This window comes from Stegodyphus dumicola, chromosome 10 (assembly GCF_044657685.1).
Source record: "Stegodyphus dumicola isolate Sdum_Otavi_A_Nest chromosome 10, ASM4465768v1".
NCBI classification, from domain to species: Eukaryota; Metazoa; Arthropoda; class Arachnida; order Araneae; family Eresidae; genus Stegodyphus; species Stegodyphus dumicola.
Window position 1 is genome coordinate 57,850,757 of NC_140777.1, and position 25,120 is coordinate 57,875,876.

General features: G+C 31.2%; 1 protein-coding gene across 1 annotated transcript; it reads right to left on the reverse strand.

Moving 5' to 3' along the window:
* Positions 1–869: 869 nt before the first annotated feature.
* Positions 870–21,767, reverse strand: Rab18 (RAS oncogene family member Rab18). The gene is made up of 7 exons (XM_035377480.2): positions 21,536–21,767; positions 21,300–21,355; positions 21,163–21,224; positions 12,620–12,692; positions 12,406–12,524; positions 7,161–7,286; positions 870–1,149 (listed from the first exon to the last, which is right to left on the reverse strand). The coding sequence occupies exons 1-7, from the start codon at positions 21,604–21,606 to the stop codon at positions 1,042–1,044; spliced, it is 615 nt and encodes a 204-aa protein (XP_035233371.1). The 5' UTR covers positions 21,607–21,767; the 3' UTR covers positions 870–1,041.
* Positions 21,768–25,120: the final 3,353 nt, after the last annotated feature.

Here is a 25,120-nt window from a genome sequence, read left to right on the forward strand (position 1 = left end):
TATGATCATTTTCTGTATACTGACAATTTTTTGAACTGTTCTTAATATGATGTAAACAATTCAAAATAAAATGTTAGATTATATGCTTAGCTTTGTCTTGCACATGATTACTACTGACTATGCTTAAAATGACTGAAATGAAATCTCGTAACCATGTAAAATACAACTGAATTTCTTTCTTATCTGAGTATTTAAAATTTTTATGAGATGACATAAAAGCTCATATTGCCTTGTTAAATAGATAATTTAAATAAAATACGGTCAGCATTCTCTATGATGATCATCCAAGGTTTAAAATGATTTGGATCTCCAATGGAGGTGGATGATCTTGGAATACTATGCAACACCTATGCTCTAAAAATACTGGTTACTTTGAGGTTGTAGCTAAAAGGTTCATTGTACATGCTTGAAAAATCAATATTCATATATTTTTACATATATGAATGCTTTGCTGAACTTAAATTCAAACAGAAAACATTTGAAATCCTCAGAGCTATTTAAGTAAAAGCAACACAGATGTATTACAGACCTACATTCTCAAGTTAAAATAGTTATCTAGATTTTTTTACTTTTTTTCTGTGATTATTGGTACAAAAATCAAGAAGCTGAATTCTTATTACCATTTAATACACAGATTATGTAAGATAATTTATAAATTCCATGATTTAAAGTTTTCCTATAAATATCTTAATCTGGAAAACTTGGTTAAAATAAACTGATTACACAGTATGTATTCAGCAGTAGCACTCTTTAAATTTTATTTACAGCAAAAACTGGGAATACTGAGTGTTGAAACAAAATATATATGAATGATTATCATTATACATAAATCCTGCTTAAAACTAAAATAATATTGTTCATTTTATCAATAAAGTTAACAATATATTTATTTAAAAAGAATGATAAATAGTTGCATACAAAGAAATATACATGTAACTGAATTCAAAACAACGATTAATTCTATAAAGTAAAAGTCAGTTTATACAACTCTCAAAAATCACATTCTTGTATAATTATGAATGTTTCAGATAGTTCACAAATTCATATCATGGAACAGTAGCCTGTACATGACCCTTCTGTTTTGTTGATATCTGTCAATGAGAAACCATGTGGAGTTTCTGTTTCCCAAAGACCAGGTGTCTGTAGAATCTGAAAAGCAGTAAAATGTTCTACAGGATTTTGCATAACAGACATATAAAAATCAGTGTAGCCATTTTATATTTTTTGTTTAAAGAAATATTTTTTTAATACTAAAAGACCAAACAAAGTTTTCCTTCAGAATTATATTCCTACCAGAGTAAACACAAACTTTCCCAAGGAAAATGCACATATTTCCTCTCATTTTGGAAAAGTTGCAAGACTATATATTTCTTTCAACACCAATTAACTATCATTATTCAAAAATGGTAACCTAACAGTTAAAAACCAGTTTCTTATATATAAACATGTAGTGATTTGGCATATGTGATAAAAACGTGTGGCACATCCAAATCTGTCTTAAATTAAATGGTATTTTCTTGATTACAGTTGCAAAATGACTGTAATCATATATGTTCTTTTTATCATGAAAATAAATTTTCATTTTGAAGCAACTTTACAGGTTTGGTCAAAAACTGGCAATTTTTTTATTTCTGTTGCAATTAAACAAGTATCCTTGGCATTCTTCAGCAGTTATCTGCTAGATAAATAGTAACAGTATTCTGTCCAGTGGAATTAAATTACAGAAATGGTTAATGAATAGTTTGTTTATTCACTATGTATAATTCAGTTTATTTTAAAGTTTATACAGAGTGTGATTCATGATAAAATAGCCTGCTTTCAATACTATCATATTCTTTAGAATGTGGTGGACACAAAGATAAGAAATTCATGTGTGAAGTCTACCACAGGTCCTAGTATACGAGGAGTGAGACAACAGGCTCTGACATAGAAGCAATAATTCATTATGTTACAACTTCACTTGATATTACAAGAATCATAACTCCACGGCCAGTGGGCATTTCCGTGAGGCTGATGGACCAATGATCCTGTTGGTCCTCTGACATCATTTCAACCAATCAGAGGATGTAAAATACAACCAAAAAATTAAGAGGGCATGATTAATTCAGTCTACAAACTGTTTTAGACATGGGAAGAACTTTGAATGGTCTTAATTTCTCGATTACAGAGACTCTTGCCATTAGCAAGATCCATAATGAGGACAATAACTTAACAATAATGGTTTCCCTGATGGTGCTTCACTTTACACTGGTGTTCCCTTTTGGATTTCACCCAGGGCACTGGTGCTGGCATATCAAACTCAAGTTCTGCTCTTCAGGCCTTAGCAAGTAACCTAGGAAAACAAAGTGCTTATGTCCAGAGCTGTTGAGCAGAATTCAGACAAAGGTTGCTTTCCAGTGGGCCATCACATTGTGGCCTTTGGGGAAATGAGATGGCGGACCTTTTGGCAAAAAAAGGTACGGATATTCTCCAAAGGAACTTCCAAGAGACCTTTCTCTTTGCTAAACTTGAAATTAATTGGATTTATAAAAATTCCTTTCATAATGCTACTGAAAATAAGTAGTCATGGAGGGTGCTACTTAAAGCCAACTGTGTCTCGGACTCTCCTCGTGCTATTGCTGTGGCTGAGTTTAGACTGGATATGACTCCTTGGTGCAAATTAGTTATTAGTAAAGAGTTTGGACTGTATTGTAAAGAAGTATTGGAGAGCTTGTTACCTGATGGTCAATGGCCAGGCATTTGATAAATAAACTTGACAATAATTGATTCTATTACTTCAGTGTTGTTATGTACTGTAATAGAACTTCTCATAGATTTATATTAAATGTATTTTTGTTCTATATGCAGTAAGTAATATGTAACTTTAACAAACACAACCAAGACCAGTTACCACATGGATCTATGTCATGCATGCAGCATATTATTATCACCCCAAGAGGATGCTGTAGTTCTTGCTTTTTGTCCAACAACATGTCACCAAATAATATAATGTTCCAATTTAATTTTGCCTTCTTATTCATTCATTCTGTGCACATCACATCATGAAAATTATGTTTATCTTGTCATTATTGTCAGAAGAAGGCAACTGTTTTGTGAACCAACCTGCATAACTGGCACTGGCAAAGAGCTTGACGGAACCACTAAATTTCTGATAACAAATAATACATGAATGTGGCATTACTATAACAGACTTATGCAAGCAGTGGCATCAAATAAAGTTGCTGGTTGATGTTAAAAATTTTCAAAAGAATATCTAGCAGAAATATTTAAATTTCATTTGTTGAAGAAGTTAATTTTCCCGAATTCTCGTAATTTTTTTCCTCCATCACATATTTAACATTCTAAACTTTTTACATATTTCTCAATATTTAAGCCAAGCTTTTAAAACAAAATTACTAACTTCAGAATAAACAAGACTTTCTAATATTCGTTTCTGATTATATTGTACTTACATTTTAGGCTACACATAATTCTATTCTAGATCTTGCTGAAAAATAATACTATTCAATGATAAATCCATTTTTATTACTTATATTTTTAATTATTCAAATTGGCATTTAGACTGCTAACTTAGTCATAATACTATCCAATATGCAAGCAAATGCCACTAATCTCTTGGAATTCCTGAAGTGTCAACAAACAGCTGTCTGTATGTACTTGAGTACACCAACTGTTTTTCTTGGTTATCACTTTTTGGCCAAAAGCTGGATTTTCCAAGAGTTAATAAAATAATTCAGCTTGGAACTGGCATAAATTGACCAAGTTCCTGTGACTGATTGGTTGACCATTCCTGCTGCTTAATTTAAAAAATTCAGTAACTATAAATACCACTATGGTCAGATCAAGGATGGTCTTTTCAGAATCAGTTTTGATGGAAGACATACACAATGATTTCCTGCTGTGAATCTACATTCGTACATAATGTTTTACAATGACAACAAAAGCAAGAAAATATAATCTGATGACTTCAGATTACAAGCAAATATTCCAGAGAAGAATTTGATATTAAAATTCTCAAAAAAAAAAAGAGAATAAAATATCAGAAAAATTTAATTTATATCCACCAGAAACATCTATTAAGTTTCAAATGTTCATAAAAATATTACTTACATATACTATTAATTAAAAGTATTTAAACTTATTCTTTTTGTTTATTTATTTCAATTAAATATATCATTATAATGCTAAATAAAGATTTAAATTATTTACTGCTTTTAATTCACTCAGTTTATTAATCAACAATATATCAATTCAATATTACACACAAATTACAGATCTAATGTTCTGCATAGTGAAAATTACCATGCATGAAGACCGTGGAAGACAAATTAAAGGTGTTATGTTTTGCATAGTGGCAATATTTTCTAGATTATGTCTGTTCCACCTGTCCACTAGTTTTTAAGATATAATCATTTCTATGGATTTTATATCTTAAGTGAAAACTACGCACCTCTTTCGAAGTGTAAAAAAACTGCCAACCTTACTTATATGAATGCAATATTTAATCTATGATACATTTATACAGTACAAAGTCCGAGATCCGGAGTCACTGGAACTTCCACGATTCCAGATTTGGGATTTTTCTAGATATTAGAACATCAGTTTAAATCTAGTAAAATGGCATGTGGAAATAATAAAATTAAATCGCAGTTGTATTCACAATTGATTTTGACGCTGGACTTTCACCATTTGTCATATCCACTAAAGAAGATTTATTTTCAGCGTCAGCAATTTTTTCTGGCATAACAGGATCTACAGATGACCATTTACCATGAATATTATTCTTCAGACATGCACGAGTTTTTTTAGACAGTGTTTGTTGCTTTTCAGACGGTGCCGCTTACTAATATTATGCATTATGATAGCATACGTAAAAAAAAAAAAGAAATTTACCAGAATAATCTAAATAAAACAAATTCACGAATAAAATATTATCAAGAGTCTTAGAAGAACATTTTTAGAATGTAAACAAAGATAATTGGCGAACACTTATTAGCTCAAAAACCCACGCTTGAAAATGTAAAAAAATGTGCAGAAAGCAGTTACAGTTACGGCTAAGATCAAAGGTTTGCTCGCAGTAAAAAGTATTACTTGCAGGAATGAAAAAATTGTCAAATAACTCTTCTAAAATGTTCGTTTATCATTTTACAGACATTTAAATGCCAGTATATATTTAGTGTTATGAAATAAAATTAAAAAAGAGATGTTGGGTATAAAATTTATAAACAGGAGTTGAAGTTTACCAAAAAGAATTTTAATAACGAGTCTACTGTTGGAATATCAAACCCGAAAATTTTCCCGACTACACTTCGTAGAAGGAAATCGCTGAACACTGGTAGTTTGATACAACTTTCAAATCCCGGCGAATGGGCTGGCTCCATGGGCGTTTTCGTGATTTTCCGCATGTGTAACGTATATGCAGTATCTTCTGGATGCATAGGTGAACAAAGCGGACAAGGGCCCATTAGCAGCTGAGCGGTAAAATCGCTGAACACTGGTAGTTCGGTCCAACTTTCGGATCCCGGCAAAATTTAACATGGGAACTCTCATAGACACGAACAATGAAAAGCAGGTTTGCCCGCTAGTTGTGATTTATGAAATTAAATATGCACACATGAAAATGTTATATTAAAAACTGGTTACCATTTAAATTATCAAAATTTAAGTTTATTTTAATTCTAAAATTTAGTGCAAAATTTGGGCCTGTTTAAGAGAATCAATTTCTTTATGTTTGGTCTTATTTAACTTAGTTTTAAGCATAAATTAGAATCCACATTTAATTTTGTTCTGTACTTACTTTTTAAATATAACATGGACGAAAATCTTTGTTCACACATATAGGTTGTGCAAAAAAGCAACAAAAATTCAATAACTTTATTTGAAATGCTTCTAATTTGTCTTTTTTGTCTTTACGCATGCACATTTCACAGTCTGTTAGTGAAACATTAGGGTTATCTTTATCTTCTATAAAAGTTCTTAGTTCTAAAAACCTTTTTATAATCAAATATGTACTTATTGCATTGCTTGATCAATAATTGCTTCCTAAGAATGGCATTAATTTTGCGAGGTATTGCTGCTTACCTAAATTTACCAGCGAGATTTGTAACTAAATGAATCAGTTTAATCACTAATTTAATATATCACATCCATCCTCTACTCTTATAACTATTTATTAATGTATACAAATCATAATTAAACATAATAACAGCTTGTCATTAGTTTTTTTTCAATTAATTTTAATTTCATTTCAAATTCAAACTGTCCTACAAAAACTGGAGTCGGAAGCTACCTGTTTTTAGTGACTCCAGCTCCGACTCCTTTTACCCAAAATCTGCTCGATTTCGACTCCACAGCCCTGCTTTGTACTGTATTACATTCAAACAATGGCTAATACGATTAATTTTGCACATATGTATATGAACAATCTAGGTGTTCAAAATCAATGTACATGAATAATTAGGTGAACCATAGATTTGTCATCAGAGAGAAAAATCATCAAATAACATGCAGCCTTTCAGTAAATGATCATCTTCCCAGTTCTACACAATGTTATAAAATTCTAGAAAACTTGAGTATTTAATTTTATTTATATCTCAACATGGCAAATCCAGTTGGAAATATATCCAATATATATGTTTCATGGATGTCTACATAATATATCAGAAAATCTGTTGAATTAAATCAGACATTACTATTAGAAACAACAAATCAAAAGACATATTTCTCAATTCATGAAAAATATTTTAATAAAATTGATTTCTTGTTTTTTATGATTATATTATTATTTAAATCTATACTGAAAAATTCAGTATGTCTAAACATTCCTCTTGCAATTATTTATGCTTAATGATAGAGCAGTTGTATTTCAAATAAAACTGCAAAGCTGTTTTACTGACACTTTTAGGAGACATCAAATTTGACAAATCTCTCTTCTCAGACCAATACCCCAACCACTATAGTTTAAATATCATTAGCAATTGAGCATAAGAGAATAAGCAATGGAGAACATAGGTTAATGGTTCAAACATAATGTGAATTAGAACAAGAAAAAAAAAGAGGAATGTTATGATTATCATTAGTAGAAGACACACATAAAATGATGAACGTTGCATGATTAAATGAAATAAAGAGAAAAATATGTTATTACATGTTATTCTTACTTTTTCAACTAATTCTTCAAAAGCACATTGTACACCATCACAAGTTTTTGCACTAGCTTCGATGAATAACATTGAATGTTTTCTAGCATACTTCATTCCTTCTTCTCGAGATACCGCACGGTTTTCCTATATATGACAAACAAATAACTCTTTCAATACTTAAATTACATATATATATGACTTATGCCTTTGTCATTTTTTATGTCTGTTATATATATGCATGTGTACATATATAAAAACAAAATTCTAACTTGAATTTGGAACAGTGTCTTAAAAGTTCTAGTTTAATTCAGATATTTCTCCATTTCATAACACCGGGGATGCAGCTAATTCAGAACTGAAAGTCAAAATTTCAAACTATTCAAACTACATTTTTTCCCCCTTATAAGCCTTCATCTTGAATTATGCCACATTTCATTTCAGCTCACTTGTGTTCAAAATCATATAATGAAAATGTAATGGTGTTGATTTCTTTTTTCAGAAACAGGTATTACAATGGCCAATAATTTATGTTGGCTGAAAAATGCTTGTCAACCTCAATAAAAAAAATATTATTATTAATTTGACCATGCTTTAAGTTCTTTACAACAGATCTACTATTTTGTGCTTCAACATGTTGATATGAGTGTATCTCAGTTCCAATTAATGTAATAATATATGTACAACAGAACCCTTAAACTACGAACATAGTTCATTGCTGTATGCAGATCGACTTTTCCTCCATAAGAAATAATGCAAATTGAAGCAACTTAATCAAGTTAACTTTATTCAATATTAAGTACTTATCTTGGGGTTGAAGGAATGCTTGTATAATGATATAATAACTATACTTAATTTCAGTAATTAAATGTTTCATTTTTTCATACTGTTTATACTAAAAAAGTATATATCAGTAACAATCATAGTAAAAAGAATACTATTATTCCTAGGAAGGTAGGTTATCCTTTCACACAGTACTTATTAGTCAAGGATTGATTCATTACCATTTGAACTTTCTTTGGCATTCATACAATTTGAGTTTTCACTCAAAAAAAAAAATCTGATGTGTACACCACATGACTTCCTTGTACGGAATATTAAATTATACGCATTTTTTCTTGCATTTCGTTTAAACTTATTGGATTTAATTAAATCTACTTCACCAACAGCGCATAAACCACAACAGAATAAATGCATTCTTTAAAATTCACTCTAGTATTTGTTTACCATAGCGACACTCTGGCGCAAGATTCACTTAACAGTATTATATTTCGTTCATATTATAACTCAGAATGAACAAAATTTATATCATTTAAAGAATTATCCAATCGTTGCCACATGTTCTATTCAAATACTATAATAAAGCTAGAATGATGTATAAAAGAAATTAAGCACACAAAACAAAAAAGAAACAGTTTTTCACAGACGATTGAGTATTTCTCATTCAATTAATTCAGTTCTCACTTCGCGACAAGGCAAAAATACATAAAAACTCAAAATATCTGTATTAAAAATTACTAATTATTAAAAATCAAGTAAATCTTAAACACTTATTTCCTCGAAAACATTCCAGAAAGGATTAAGCACGATTTAAATCGCAATAATAAATGAAGGCGTTATCTTTATTGTTGCGAAGCTACGTTTCTCTAGATTGGCAACAAATTCCCTACTCTGCTGTTTCAAATGTAAACAAGCAATGGCCACCATCAAAAAAATTATTAGGCTTAGCGGCACTTAAACAACTTTTAAATTATTGATAATTCTAAAAATATTGCATACAGATTTACTAAAAGCATAAAAACCTTAACCGGAAGATAAGAACAACATAATTCAATCATTTTTAAAGCAAAAAAATGTACAATTTACAAACATATAAGAGTAAAGAAACTGAGATCACTGAGCCGGGTAACAGAGAGGATATATTTATAAATATATTTATATATGTTTAGCGCGACCGATTGGAACCAAAATACGAGGTGCACATCTACATGTTATAGTAGTCCTATATACAAAATTTCAACGTTCTGAGGCTACTCATTTTTTAGTTATGCGAGATACATACGTACGTATGTACATACATTCATACAGATGCCACGAAAAATTCTCTTCAGAATTCATTTTAAAGCAGTTTTATAATTTTTTTGGAAGAAAAGATTCTTTTATTCTGTCCTTATGTACAGACATCACGAAAAAACATCGTTAAATTGCATTCGAAAGCGGTCAAAATGGTTATTTTCGTTGAAATATGCTGCCTGAAACTTTTTGCGATTACAATACTTCCTTTTTACTTCGCAGAAGGAAAATGTTCTATGTTGTTTTTATTACTATTTAAATTTCTGTTAAAAGCTTGCATAATATTATCATCAAAGAAGTTGTCGCAATTCATGGAATGCAACTTCCCTTACAAGGTTCTACGTCTTTGGTAAACATTCCAAATCATTCCTTGGGCTGCATTCGCACTATAGTTTAAATATCATTGCTGTCAGTCATAGTCCTAAGCATAATAGTAACATTTAGAATGAAAAAAGATCTAAGCCACAACAAGTCAGAAAAGGGTAACATTGTGCATACTGACATATTCTTGCTCACATATTTGGCAGATTTTAAATTTGCAATATTTTTATCTTTTGTTATCATTTACAAAAAAAAAAAAAAAAAAAAAAAATTCAGTGCTACCATAGTGAAAAAATTAGGCACTTCTATATTTTAATACAATAAAAATTACACAGTTCAAGTTTTCTATTCTTAACCTTAAAGTAGATGTCAATTTATTCAGCTTTATGATACAACACCACACATTTTGCTCTAACTACCTGATTTCTCCCTCACTTCTCTTTCATGGAGGTTGATCAAGTGCTATAAGCACCGCCCATGCAGGGAAAAAATTCATGAAGGAAATAAAAGGTTGAAACTTTCAGTAGTTTTTTAATATCAGCTCAACCCTCTCAAATTATCAATCGTCGGTGAGTTAAGTTTTTGCCAACAAAAAAAAAAAAAAAACAAAAAAAAACAAAAAAAAAGAAGGTTATTTTAAAAAATAACGGACAATGAGAATCACAATATTTACATATCAATGCAACCATCTTAGTTCAATTTGGCCATTTTTTATGCATGAAGAGGTATTACTTACTAGGTACAAGTTGGCGGTTTAACTTTTTTGAAGATTCATGGACATTTACTAAGCTAATGACATTTACCATAATTATTAAAATAGGATTGTGTGATAATTAAAAAAGCTTCTTCATATTTTTCTGCAATTTCTTTGCATTATTGTTAACCCTAAAACAAAAATCAAAGAATTGCACACATTGACATCATGTAAATCTCAGCCAGACGAGCTACCTACAAAATGTATCTCATAGTTTCCTTTAGAAATTTTTCAGACGAATTCAGTACTGTGGCAGGAATTTTACTATCATTTCTTTTACTGCTTGCAATTTCCATAGGCCTATATTTCAAAATTAAGTTTAAAGCAATAAATATCAGAAGTTGTTTAAAAAAAAGTTCCAAGAATGATTATGTGCACGGCTGCCAGAGTCTGGCACATTCTAAAAATTTAGCAACTTCTACAAAGGTGTTTGCAATTACATAAAGGTACCAGAATCACATAAAACAGCAAACAATTAAAGAAATTGGAAAACATCCATAAGAAAACACTTCCTTTTTTTCCCCGCTCTCCATGTACATAGACATTTATTTTCACTCAAAAAAAAAAAAAAAAAAAAAAACAGCGTGCAAATTTGATCGTAACTATTGAATTTGTGTTTACTAATTTAGGATCAACAATTAAAAATCGATCACTGGCTGGCACAGAGTTCAATAGTTAGAAGAGACAGGCTTGGCCTGACCTTTGCAAATAGTTTGCAAGAGATTGTCTTTGTTAGTAAGACGAAAATAATCACTACATGGATGAATTCATTTTAAAACATAGAGAAGCTAATTCTGTGAATGCACTCAGGAAAGGGAAAATTATGTAAATATTTTTAAAATTTTAGAACCTGGGAGAAAAAATACATGAGAAAATTTTGATATTTATATCACAGTAAGAAAGCTCCCTTATTATCTGCTCTAAGGATGAATATTTACAAACAAAAGTTAGTTACTCATTAGCATTAGCCCTTTTACATTTTAGCAGGTTGTCTCATTGTTCATACAGTCATTTTTAAGTGTAATACTTTTTTTAATTTTACAAATATGTATTATTGATGTATGTAAACTAACTTACAGCTTAATGGTTTAATACATTTTACTCATTAGCTCAGAGCTAATCCCAGGTCACAAAAAAATAATAACCCAATATAACGTATGAAAATACCTACAGAAATATTAGCTTAAGAATACATTTATTAACCTTATACAGTCAAAAGTCGTTAATTCGGACACCCATAATCCAGAATGATCTATAATCCGGACCTCAAAGCTAAAAACTTTCTGCGCATGCGCCACGTTGGCACAGGCATTTTACGTGTGCGCGTAAAACCTTGACTACTGCGCATATGCGTGTGCGCAAGTGCAGAATATGTTTTCGCCTACGCATTTAATGTATAACGGACGGTGTAAGCTAAAATTATCTAATTTTCTATTTCAGTTAATGTTAATGATTGGGTTGTTCCTTAATCTTCGAATTGGATCCCGCTTATTATTTTTTGCAGACTGTAAGAGCAATTTTATAAAAGTAAACTTGAACTTTCGATTATGTCAAATAGAATTTCTGATGCTGGAACTTCCAAAGGATCTACAAAACGAAAGTATGTTTCGATGTCCAACAAACAAAAAGTGGAATTGCTGCAAAAAATGGATAAAGACATGAAGAATGTTACAGAGAGGTTAGTGAAAACGAAAAAATTTCGATTGACAAGTTAGTCGGTATTCTCGGCACAGCAATTAACGGGACTTAAACAGCGGAACTTTGTAACTGAACAAGAAATTATGTCTATTTATAGAATTAAAGAGAAAGTATTATCGCATAAAATGAAGCAACTTAAACAACTTACATGGAAAGAAATGTTTAATAAAGTAAACAAATAAATATTAAGCTTTTTTTTTTTGTAAATTTTGATACCCTTTAGATCATAATTGTTCTTTATTTCATATATTACGGTTTCATATTTTTAATTTTAGAATTTCTGCATGCCATCTTACGAGATTTAAACTGATGATCTATAATCCGGAATCGCCGAAGTCCCGACGAGTCCGGATTAACGACTTTTGACTGTACAAAAAAGTTTTATCTTATGAAATGAACATTTTAAAAGCAATACAATACCTTATCAATTTTGTTTCCCACTAGCATTTTGACTATGTTAGTTCTTGTTGAATAAGTCTCTAATTCATACAACCATTGGTCTAATCTTTGAAAACTTTGACGGTTTGTTACATCATATACTGCAATAAAAAATTTTATTTTTTCAAACTGCAAAATAATGAAAACATTTCTTTTTCAAAGAATGTAACTCTTTTCACAAAGACTTTTTACAGACCTAGAATAGCTCCTTGTGCTCCACGATAATAACTTGGAGTCAATGTACGGAATCTTTCTGAACCAGCTGTGTCCTATTTCAAACAAACAAAACTTAATAAAAATAAGATACCATAACAAAATACAAAATGGGTTTACGACAACAGAGAACCTGTTGGCAACAGTACATTTTTTACTCGTGAAACTTGCCAATGGCTAATTGGCAATGGTTTTACACGATATTAAGCATAATGTCAACAGAAAATACACAGCACATACAAATCAAATGTCAAAAGAAACAGCATGACAGTAAGAATATGTAAGTTAAACTTACAGTTAAGTAGAGAAAAAACACATTATGCATATGTAAAAAAAAAATTAGTTGGTTAAACATGACATTAAGTATAATGTTACCATAAAAAGTATGATATTAAACAAATGTACAAATTTAGTTTACTAAACATACTACTCAATATATATGAATTAAAGCAGAAGAAAAAATATATTACTACACATAAATAAAATTTAGCTTGTTAAACATATTTAGTACAGTACAAAGTCCGTAATCCGGACTTGTTGGGACTTCTGGATTAGGGTTTTTTCCGGATTATAGATCATCAATTTAAATCTGGTAAGATGGCATGCACAAATAATACAATCAAAAATATGAAATCGTAATTTATGAAATAAAGAACAATTACGATCTAAAAGGTATCAAAATCTACAAAAAAAAAGCTTAATATTTATTTGTTTACTTTATTAAACATTTCTTTCAATTAAGTTGTTTAAGATGGTTCCACAAAAAATTCGAAAAGTTCCTCTTTCTTGTGTCATATATAGTGGACTTTCCAATGCCATACTTCTCGCATAATTTTGAGACGGATAGGCCTTTATCCATTTTTTGCAGCAATTCCACTTTTTGTTTAATGGACATCGAAACTCAGCTTTCGCCTCGTAGATCCTTTGGCAGCTCCAGAATTGGAAACTCTTTTTGACATAATCGAAAGTTCAAGCTTAATTTTTATAAAATTGTTCTAACAGTCTGCAAAAAATAATAAGCCAAATCCAATTAGAAGATTAAAGAACAGCGCAATCTGCAACATTAACTGAAATGCCTTAGATAATTTTAGCCTAGCTTATACCATCCGTTATACATTAAACGGCCATGCGTAAATGCATAATGCGTTCACACATGTGCACAAAGTTTGTAGCTTTGAGGTCCGGATAATAGATCATTCTGGATTATGGATGTCCAGATTACAGACTTTGTACTGTATATATGAAGGGTTTACATCCACAAAGAGTCTATTGAAGACAGTGCATTTTGTGTTGTGAAGCTCATCAACAGTAATGGTTTTAGTGATATATGGTTAAGTTTTGAAATAAAACATAACATAAAACTCATACAAGTCAAATTTAGCATTTTAAACATGATATTTACAGCACAGCGTGATATTAAGCATAAGTTACATTAAACTAAAAATTAACTGATTAAACATATTATGCACATGTAAGTCGAATTTAGCTTGTTAAACATAAAAAATTCATGTTAGCAAGAAAAGCACAAGGGCAAGAAAAAAATTAGCTGGCTAAACATGATATTTAATACAATTAAACTCAGGTTGGTAGAAAAATATGACATTAAGCATTTTTAAGTAAAAATGGTAAAGTTCTGTTATCTGGATGGGATTCAGATATCGCCAAAAGCTGACGATTTCGCGAAAAATTCAAAGCATAAAAATAATCGGCAAAATGTTTACAATACGGTTAAGTTAAAGAAAAATCCACGAGAAAAGAGTAACATAATAGATACTTGTAAAATTTAAAAAAATTAATTCAAATTAAACAACTTCCCAAAGAAAAAAACTTTCCCAGGAAAAAAAAAAAAAGGTAGAAAATTAAGATTAATGTGGAGTCATGAAACTGGGGATATCTTTTAAAATGTGTGAAAACACTTATAATGTAGGTCACTTTGCCACCAGATAAACTAAATTAAATAAGAATATAATTGGTTACACTCAGTGCCGCATCGACATTTATTTCGTCATTTTGCACTACACCATAACTTTTCAATAGTTTGCATACGACAACCATTCTTGGGATCCATAAAATTATATTTATGGTTAATGCCGAGATGTTCAAATCTGGCCTCTGTAATTCTTCAGTGTTATTCCTTTCCGACAATTTTTGTATATTATAGTGTCATCCATAATATTTTCTTCAATAACTGGTTCTGGCAGAGTGGTTAGGCATGGTAATTAAAAAATATTCTTTTGTTTCATGGCAAATTCCACCGTATATGAACTGGGATGAAAGGATGGGATCAACTTTGTTTTTCGACATGAAAACAGACTTCAACAATATTAATAGTACCGCCTATTTTAACTGAGGGTGCAGTTATTAATGCATGGCTGTAGATTTGTAACTGTTCCAATCAACAACAGTGCAATAATTCAAATCAAACTGATAGTGATCAAATTCAAGAGCTGTTAATTCTAAGCGCCATCCATAAATGAAACAAATTGAAGTTAAGAAACTAATTCTCAATCTTGAGAATATAATCCTCTTTTCTTTTTTCTCAGCACATCACACCTTCATATCTCCATTTTGATGCTTCCTTTCAATCATGTAGAGATTTTACAATTTTTTGTGCATTTTCTTTCAGAGTGAATACATAATTCCTGTTTCTGAAGAAATTGTATGGAAGATGTTTCATCATTAAATTAAGTAAATTTTCATATCCATATTAATTCAATTGGAAGATATATTTCAGTGTCCTCCTTGGGTACAATGACCACTCGTCCCGATTTTAGGGGCAGTCCCGCCGATTTTTTAAAATGTCCCTTTTTAGTAAACACCTGCATTTCTTATTTTAAATGTACTATAAAAATATATTACCTATTATTTATTATAGTGAATATAAAGAAATAAGAAATACATAAAAAACACATAAAATGCATGCAGAGTAAACTAAATCAGGCGATGTAACGAGTTATGTTTACTCGGTGGTGTTTGATCACTGTTGTTATGTCTCGTCAAGGAATATGTATTGTTAACGGAGAAACATTAGCTGAAGGCCTGTTTGCTTTTCATACCATAAACCACAATCAAAGTTTCAGATCAATTCATTGTACGTCACAAGTGATCAAAACATTGTATGACAAAGAATTTGCATGTGCAAGGACAAAAACCGAAGCAATTATTTGTAATGCTTTTTCACCATATTCGTCTTCACAATTGTAAAAAAAATTAGATAAATGTACATTTATATCCAGGGCTGTGGAGTCAGATCATGGAGTTGGAATTGGAGTCGGGCAGATTTTGGGGTAAAAGGAGTCAGAGATGGAGTTGCTAAAAACAAGTTGACTCCAACTCCAGTTTTTGTTGGACAGTTTGAATTTGAAATTAAATTAAAATGAATTGAAAAAAAAATTAATGACAAGCTGAGTTACTATTTTTATTTATGGACAATATACATTAATAAATAGTTATTTTCTATTTTATTGACATATTAATAAATAAATATAAGGGACGAAGATGGATGCGATATTTTCCATAAGAGTTCAGTTAGTTACAAATTCTGATTCATTTAGTTACAAATTTCACTGGTAAATTTAGGTAAGCAACAATAGCAGCAAGAACTCGCAAAATTGATGTCATTCTTAGGAAGCGAGCTGGAAAAGGAGCAATTATCGATCAAACAATGTGATAAAGAAGTACATTTGATGATAAAGAGGTACTTAGAATTAAGAACATTTTAGAAGATGTACATAACCTTAATGTTTCACTAACAGAAGGACTGTGGAATGATCTTGCAGAATTTCAAACACTTCTTTCTACACCGTGACAGGAGACGAGAATGGAAGAATGGATGTTTGTTCTTTCTAAAATGGAGGGTTTATTGCAGAAGGAATTTCTTCAATGAAAAGACAATGAAATCTTGACAATGACAATGAAATCTTGCTGGGTTCAATATATGTAGATCTGAAACACTGAATTTTCTTGGGTGATGAATAAATTAAAAAAGGCAAAAAAAGCCATCTATGAACATTAAGAATGAAATTATTCTCAGAATTTCTTTGGATAATTCAAATCAGGACAGTCAAGCTGCAAACATTGCAATTGAGTCTCTACCATCCTCTTCCAGTGATGAAATAAATAATTCTCAGAATTTCTTTGGATAATTCAAATCAGGACAGTCAAGCTGCAAACATTGCAATTGAGTCTCTACCATCCTCTTCCGGTGATGAAATAGATTTTGGGAAATATTTTTTAATAATATTGAAGAGACTAAGGTAAAGCGAATGAAAATAAAAAACCAAGAGCCTTTAGGTATAAAAATGAAAAAAGTACAAACAAGATTTCTACACAGCCTTTGAAGAAATAGAGATATATGATTGCACTTGCAAGACACCTCTTGTAGAACTTATAAAAATCTATCCTGAAAAGTTAAAAGTAGCCCTAACAGTAACAGCTCTTCCTCCTACTCAAGTTAGCGTGGAAAGACTTTTCTCCGCTTTGAAGTTTATCAAATCAGATTTATGGCCCTCCAACAAAGATCTTGATGTAAAAAAAATTGATTGATTTTAATTAACATTTATTAATTGCTATGCCATCAATTTTTTCTGTAGCATCTATTACTCCTTTTACATAAAAAAAAAATATGCTGTAACTCATGTGTATATTATATACATATATGAGGGAGTCGGAGTCGAGTCAGAATTTTTAAAATTCCAGGAGGTCATTCCCCCTCCCCGACTCCACAGCCCTGATTGCTGGACTGAAGAACTGTTCTGCATATGGTTGTCTGCACGGCTGTCAGAATTTAACAACTTTTACTAAGATGGTTGAGATAATACACAAGTCCCAAATACTTTTTAAGTCTTGCAATCCATGTGGTAATCAAAAATTCTTTAAATTTTTTATTTTGATTGAGAGAATCGGTGGAGAAATTTCATGAAATCCCAGGATTCTGAAGAACAACTGGTTTGTATAAAAATGGCGATACTCTTCCATTATCGGGACCAGATTTAGAAATGTAAGTATACACGTGTATATGTATGTATGTATGTATACATTTATACAGGGCTGTGGAGTCAGAGTCATGGAGTTGGGCAGATTTGGGGGTAAAAGGAGTTGGAGCTGGGGTCTCTAAAAACAGGTCGACTCCCACTCCAGTTTTTGTTGGACAGTTTGAATTTGAAATGAAATTAAAATGAATTAAAAAAAAATTAATGACAAGTTGAGTTATTTTTTATGGACTGTATACATTAATAAATAGTTATTTTATATTTTATTGACATATTCATAAATATAAGGATATGTGATATTTGCCATTAGCAATTAAACTGATTCATTTAGTTACAAGTCTCACTAAATTTTGGTAAGCAGCAATAGCAGCAAGAACTCCTAAAATTGATGCCATTCTTAGGAAGCGAGCAGGAAATGAGCAATTATTGATCAAGCAATGCAATAAGGAAGTACATATTTGATGATAAAGAGGCTTTTAGAATTAAGAACTTTTTTCGGAGATGTAGATAGCCCTAATGTTTCACTAACAAAAAGACTGTGAAATGATCTTGCAGAATTGGAAACATTTCTTTCTATACCATATATATCCACAAAAAAGCTGAAATCTGAAGAACTGACAGGAAGTGAGAATGGGATGTTTGTTCTTTGTGAAATGGACTGTTTATTGCAGAAGGAATCATTTCTTCATTGAAGAAAAGAGAAACTAGTTTTCTAGATAATGAGATCTTGCTAGGCCTAATATATGAAGATCCGAAACACCAAATTTTCTTCAACTTAAAAAGGCAAAGAAAGTCATCTATAAACTTTCATTAAGAATGAAATTATTCTCAGAACAATTGGGGAATTCGAATCAGGACAGTTAAACTACAGACATTGCAATTGAGCCTCTATCATCCTTTCCCACTGATGAATTAGATTTTGAGAAATATTTTTGGATAAATTTGAAATGGCTAAGTCAAAGCAATGAAAATAAAAAACCAGAGCCTTTAGATATAAAAATGAAAAAATACAAACAAGATTTCTACATGGCCTTTGATGAAATAGAGAAATATGATTGTGCTTGCAAGACATCTCTTTTAGAACTTATAAAAATCTATCCTGAAAAGTTAAAAGAAGTAGCCCTAACAGTAACCGCTCTTCCTCCTACTCAAGTTAGTGTGGAAACACTCTTCTCAGCTCTGAAGTTTATCAAATCGGATCTATGGCCCTCCAACAAAGAAAATTTTGCCGAAGCTATACTGTTTCTTAGAAATAACTAATGCCAGTGTTTCCATTTCATAATAAATGCTAATTCATATAAATAATTTGCTATGCCATCAGTTTTTTTTTTTTTTTTTTTTTTTTTTCTGTAGCATCTATTAGTTCTTTTGTATAAAAAATAAGCTGTAACCCATGCGTATATGTTTACATATATATATATATATATCTATGAGGGAGTTGGAGTCAGAGTCGAAGTCGGTCATTTTCCCTACCAACTCTTCAGCCTTGCAGCTATACATACATTTCTGAGCCTGGTCCCGATAACAGAAGAGTACCAAAATAGTTTGGTTTGTACACAACCATATAAGCTTATCTCACGGTTAACACTGGATTTGAAACGAAAAATACTCTGAACCACAGTTCTCTTACTTCCATTTTATTATTTGATAAAATTTAACGAACTAATTTTCTCTTAAATTCTAGGGAAGCATATTTGCCCTTTTAAATTCTTAACGAAATATTTTTAAATTATCAGTTATTAAATTTAAGAAACAAAGAAATTTTTATCCTATAGTTAAAAGAAACAAATAGTCAGCACAGAATTTGCAAATATACTGACAACAATTAAAAATATAACAGTATTCTGAAATATCGTAATATACCTATTTTTAATTTATAAGTTTTTACATTTACAATTTACACATTTACAATTACACACATTTACAATTACAGGCCCTAGCTTCATTTCCTGCACTTCTGATTAATTATTTCTTGAAAAATCTTTCATGAGAGATAATATTAAAACAATAAAATAGGCGAGGGAAAAAACATTTTAGAACATAGCCATAAATCCTTAGTTGGTGGATGTTTGCAGACAGACTATTTTACTAGGAAGCACTTTCGCAGAGAACCCGGTAAATGTAAACATAGCCAACTTTGGCGATAACAGTTCAAACCTGGTAACCCAGCGGATTTATCATATTCGCATGTTCGAAGTTTGCAACCATTCCTCTTGCGTTCATTTTGTTGATTCATTTTGTTCATTATCACTGTCGTTGTTCGTATTTGCAGATTTATATTATTCTTCTCTTATTTATTATTATTTTTCTGAATTTTTTAACAACAAATAGATAGAAATATTTTCGTAGATAGATGCCGGTTCTCGGTTCGGAATGAAAGGTAGAAAATACGGCGGGAGGGTTGAATGCTAATTTGTAACACGGCTGTTCACGTTGTGTTCTTAATTATTAACAGCTCTAAGAACCAGCAATTTAAATAACTAAGTAATGCTTTTATTTTTATTATTGGTTATTGTCATCTAAAATTATGAGAATAAATCAATTTTCTGGCGTAAAATTTTAACAATATATTGTTAATGCTTTTCTAACAATAACCTTTCAGAGGATGGCAGGTGTGACATAAATAGATGATTAAATTGTTATACAAAATATTATTGATTATCTAAGATGACAGAATAGTTTGATGCATCGCCATGGTCATCAAAATTAGCAAAACACTGCTGGTGTAAGGAATATATTGTTTTCTGTGTTAACTGGAATTTAAGACAAAATTTTTTGTTTATCATTTTTAACTGGTTAATTTCAGTACATTAATACTAATTTATATTTTTCAAATGAATTTTTATTTCCGTTATAAATGCTTATATACTGTCTTATGCTTATTCGTTTCTGTGCTAACTTGAATTTAATACAAATTTATTTAGTATATCACGTTTAACCAGTTAGTTTTACATCTACATGCTTATTATCTGTGAATTTTTACTATCATATGCTTAATATATTGTTTTGTCTGCTAACTTGAATTTAAATGCACTAAAAATCACGTTTGCGGCTCAGCTCTTTGCCGATGAACCACGAGCTTGGCGAGTATAAATGCAACGGCGCCAACGGGTTCTCTGCGGATGAAAACCCTTTTACTATTATACACAACAACATTTCAACTGAAAAAGTTATTTTTGTCTCCATAAAACCCAATAAATAAACCCATGTATCACATATGTCGAACTGTCAAAGAAATACGTGTTATTTCAGTGTATTATAATTTATTTTTTAATTGTGCAGAATTAATTCACATGTGAACAGTGTCAAACTTGAACTCTGAAAATCAGTTCTTAAATTGGTGAAAAATGATATATTTAACATAATATCACCAAAAAGCCCATTAATCTCATATAATTTTATAACTGCATAATCCGAAAAAAATTAAAGCAGGGAAAAAGGATTACATATCTACGGTCACATATCAGCAAGTCACTTTTTTAGAATGTGTATGATTTCAGAAAGGAAGAGTTTATCAATAAAATATATAACTCACCCAAATTGCAAGCTTGGCTTTGTTCCCATCTACAGAAACAGTTTTTACCTTGAAATCCACACCTGTAACAACATCTCGTTTAGCTAATTATATGTATATACAGTGAACTAAAACACTGTTCCTCGAAACTAACTCACCTATAGTAGCTGCAAGTCCGGGATCAAATACATCATCAGTAAATCTCAAAAGCAAGCTATGGGGGAGTATAATAAAATAAAATCTACTCTCGTTTTTCAATATTAATTCAAATAAATAAAATTATTTATTCAGGTAATACAGAAATTATGTAAATGAATAAAAACACAAAACGTCGCCATCTCAAATTACGCAATATTAGATTTCATGCACAATATACTTTCAGAAATTTTCTCACCTAGATTTCCCAACATCACTTTCACCAATTATTAGAATCTTTAATGTAGTCAAAACAGTATCATCATCCATGTTCTCGATAAACCATCTAAGGGTAGAAAAGTAATCAAAAGAAAATGAAAAATTTTAACTTTCCTTTACAAAATGACAAGCAAGTACTGATACTGTAGATGCAAAGGAAAGTCCGTCGTATTTAAAGAATTAACGGATAAGCTGTTGCACCAACTTGCTTGGGTGCACTGCCAGTAAAAGTCAAACAAAAATTATTTATCGTTATTTGCGCATTCGCCAGATAGCGCTGTAGCAAATTAGTGATGTCATTACAAAGTCGAACTACTTTACTTGCCATGCTATTCTGTACATAGATATAGTAATACTATTACTAGGGTTATGTGCCGAAATGTATAGCTAAAAGTATATGTATCTTTTTTTTTTTTTAATGTTAAAAACTGTTACTTTTATATATATTTTCATTAAAGATGCACAAAGGACCAGGGAAGGTTTCAATTAAGAGGCTCATAGACTTAATGTCTTTATCTCCACATCATCAGAGATTAATTGTTATCACTAAAACGATGGTTCCACATAAACGTAAATTTAGTGTCGAATTGTTAAAAGTAAATAAATGGTAAACTGCCTTCCACAGTGAAAAAAGGTAAAAACACTGAAAGACTTAATTTAATAATTTCGATATCAAAAAAGGGCCAAATCAATTTTGAAGGGTTACATCATGAATTTTGAAAAGATTCTATGTTTTCTTGATCAATGGTCATGTGGTGTAACCAAGGAGGTTAGAATATGCTAACCTCCTTGGGTGTAACAACACAAGAATGGAGCCACTCGTGAAAGGTCCTTCACGTCGGGCCTGGTTAGTGTGTGTTAATTTTTATGCTGTGCTTATCAGTGCTTCGTGCTAGTGATCACCACGTGATATGGAGGAAAGTGAATCTCCTCCGCTTAATTCTACGGATACAGCTGCCGCTGTTCGAAAACGTGTTGCAGGCCTTTCGGATGAAATTCATATTTATGCTAATACTCTATTTGACGACAACTCGACCGGATTAATAAATGCAGATACCCTTTCCTATACAGAACTATCACAGCGTTCTTCAAAAAATTTACCCCGACGCTCAAATTGTGTATTAAACAGATGGATGTGGATATGAATGATCGATTCCTGGAGTGTAAAACTGAACATGAAAGAAAAGCGGTTACTTCTCGTTATCATGGAAAAAAAAAAAAAAAAAAAAAAAAAAAAAAAAAAAAAGGTATCGCCCAAGGACTTCTCCAGCTCTTTAAATTGTAAGCGTGAATCTTTTGGTGCGATGAATCCTGCTTATGTTAATATGTCTGTTCATGAAGCTGCAAATGAGGTGTTTGCAAAAAATATTAAATTAAATGCACGTAAAAATAAAAATGATTCTAGTTCTGTATCAAATGTTCAAAATGTTGCACAAAGCATTCCTCCCGTTGTATATATAATAAGCCGAAAAAGGCCCTCTAAAAAATCAAAAAGAAGTCCTAATGAATTATTATATACTCATGGCTTTATCCAGCCGCGCAATACGGTTAGGCCAGCTAAATTGGTTACGTGTAATGTTGATATGGCTACTAATAATAAATTCGATAGTTTAGCTGATAATGTAAATGCCAATAATGATAAGAATGCTATGGATATACAGGATGAGCATGATGTTGTGGAAACAGTGCCCCCAAAAGTACAACCCTTAGTGGTTAAACATACAGTCAAGTTTTCAGATTTTGTCAAACTTGAAACTTGAACTTTCCGTCAAAATTACTGGAGTGTTTCTTAAAGTTTTTCCAAAGACTGAGTCTGATTACAGAAAACGTTCTTAGACGATAAGAAAATAGATTATTATATCATTACAAACAAATTGCAAAGAACGATTAAAGGTCGTATTTAGAGGACTTTCAATCGATTGTCCTGTTGATGAAATTCGTGAAGAGTTTGGAAATGTTGGGTATAAAGTGAGAAAAGTTTTCCAAAAGCACAGATCACAGGATGAAAGATGCTGAGTACGACAGGTACTCAGCATCTAAAGTACCTGTCGTATATTTACTATCGTTGGCAGCACTAAAATTATATTATATGCAATGGCAACAGTTATTGTTAGTTTAAATATTGTTCTTACAATGTAACAACTGTTTTATGTGCAGTTTTAGTTGATTAAAGCTTCATTTGAGCTTCTTAAAGAAAGTGCTTGATTATATTTACAATAATTTAATCAACTAAAACTAATTTATACTTTTTATTCCAAAATGAAAAACCTTTTGAAACCAGAAAGATTTGATGTTGACCCTTCCTGTGTTGGAGCGAAATCTAAATGAACTTTTTCAAATTTTCTCACACAAGTGAAGGAGCCAATTGAAGAAAGAAAACTACAGCTGTTATGCAATTTCGTATCTGCAAATGTTTATCAATATATTAATGATTCAAAATCCTATGACAATGCAATTAATGTTCTGGATTCATTGTACATTACTAAAAAATGAAATATTGCCCGGCACTGTTTAGCATCCAGATTCCAACAAACGGGCGAGTCTGTAAATTAATATTTACAAATATTAAAACAGTTGAGCAAGGAATGTGAAATTAAGTCTGTTACTGCAGAAGGTAAACATGAGTATATTAGAGATGCATTCATCCCGGGTTTAAAGAATCCCACGCATTCGAGAATTATTAGAAAATGCCAGTATTTCGTTAGAAAAAGCTTATGACGAAGCTAGAGCCTTAGAACTTGCTGATCATCATTTTGCCTAATATTTAATATCTTCCTCAGCACCGGTAGCTGCTGTTGAACAGTGCGAGATCAAAAATGACGATAGTGAACAATTGGCAGTAGTTGCTCCTATTCGACACAGAAAATGTTTCTTTTGTGGAAGAGACCTTCATTTACGACGTATTTGCCCAGCTAAGGATGCAATATATCGAGGATGTGGTAAAAAGGACCATTACCAAAAGGGATGCAAATCCAAACAAGTATGCAGTACTACTATTTAATTCCACAGCGGCATTTTATACGCTAGCATCAGCTTCAATGCTTCCTCACTGTCTTGAAAGGTCAATAACTAAAGGCCTAGTAAATGGAGTTCAGCTGAATGCCCTAATTAATACCGGTAGTTCACTAAGTTTTATAAATCAGTGTTTTCTAAAAAGATGTCAAATTAAAGCAAAACCATATTTTGGTAGAATAACCATGGCTAGCTCTTCTCTAAGCTCAGATATTACAGGCTGTATTCTTCTGTTGAGATAGAATTTAAAGGTGACAAACCACCTCTTAGAATTTGTTCATTAGCAACTGCTCTTGTAGCCCCTGTGTCATTCCTCTCTAATTTAACGCCTGATTGTACAGAGTCAAGACCCCAAACTGAAGAAGATAGGACATTCATAGCTACAGAAGTATGTAAATTACTTAAAGAAGGTGTAATTGAACCAAGTAATTCTCCTTGGCGTGCACAAGCTTTTGTTGTGAAAGGAGAACATCATAGACCCAGAATAGTAATAGATTATTCGCAAACTATAAACAAATTCACTATGCTTGATGCTCACCCATTTCCGAAAATT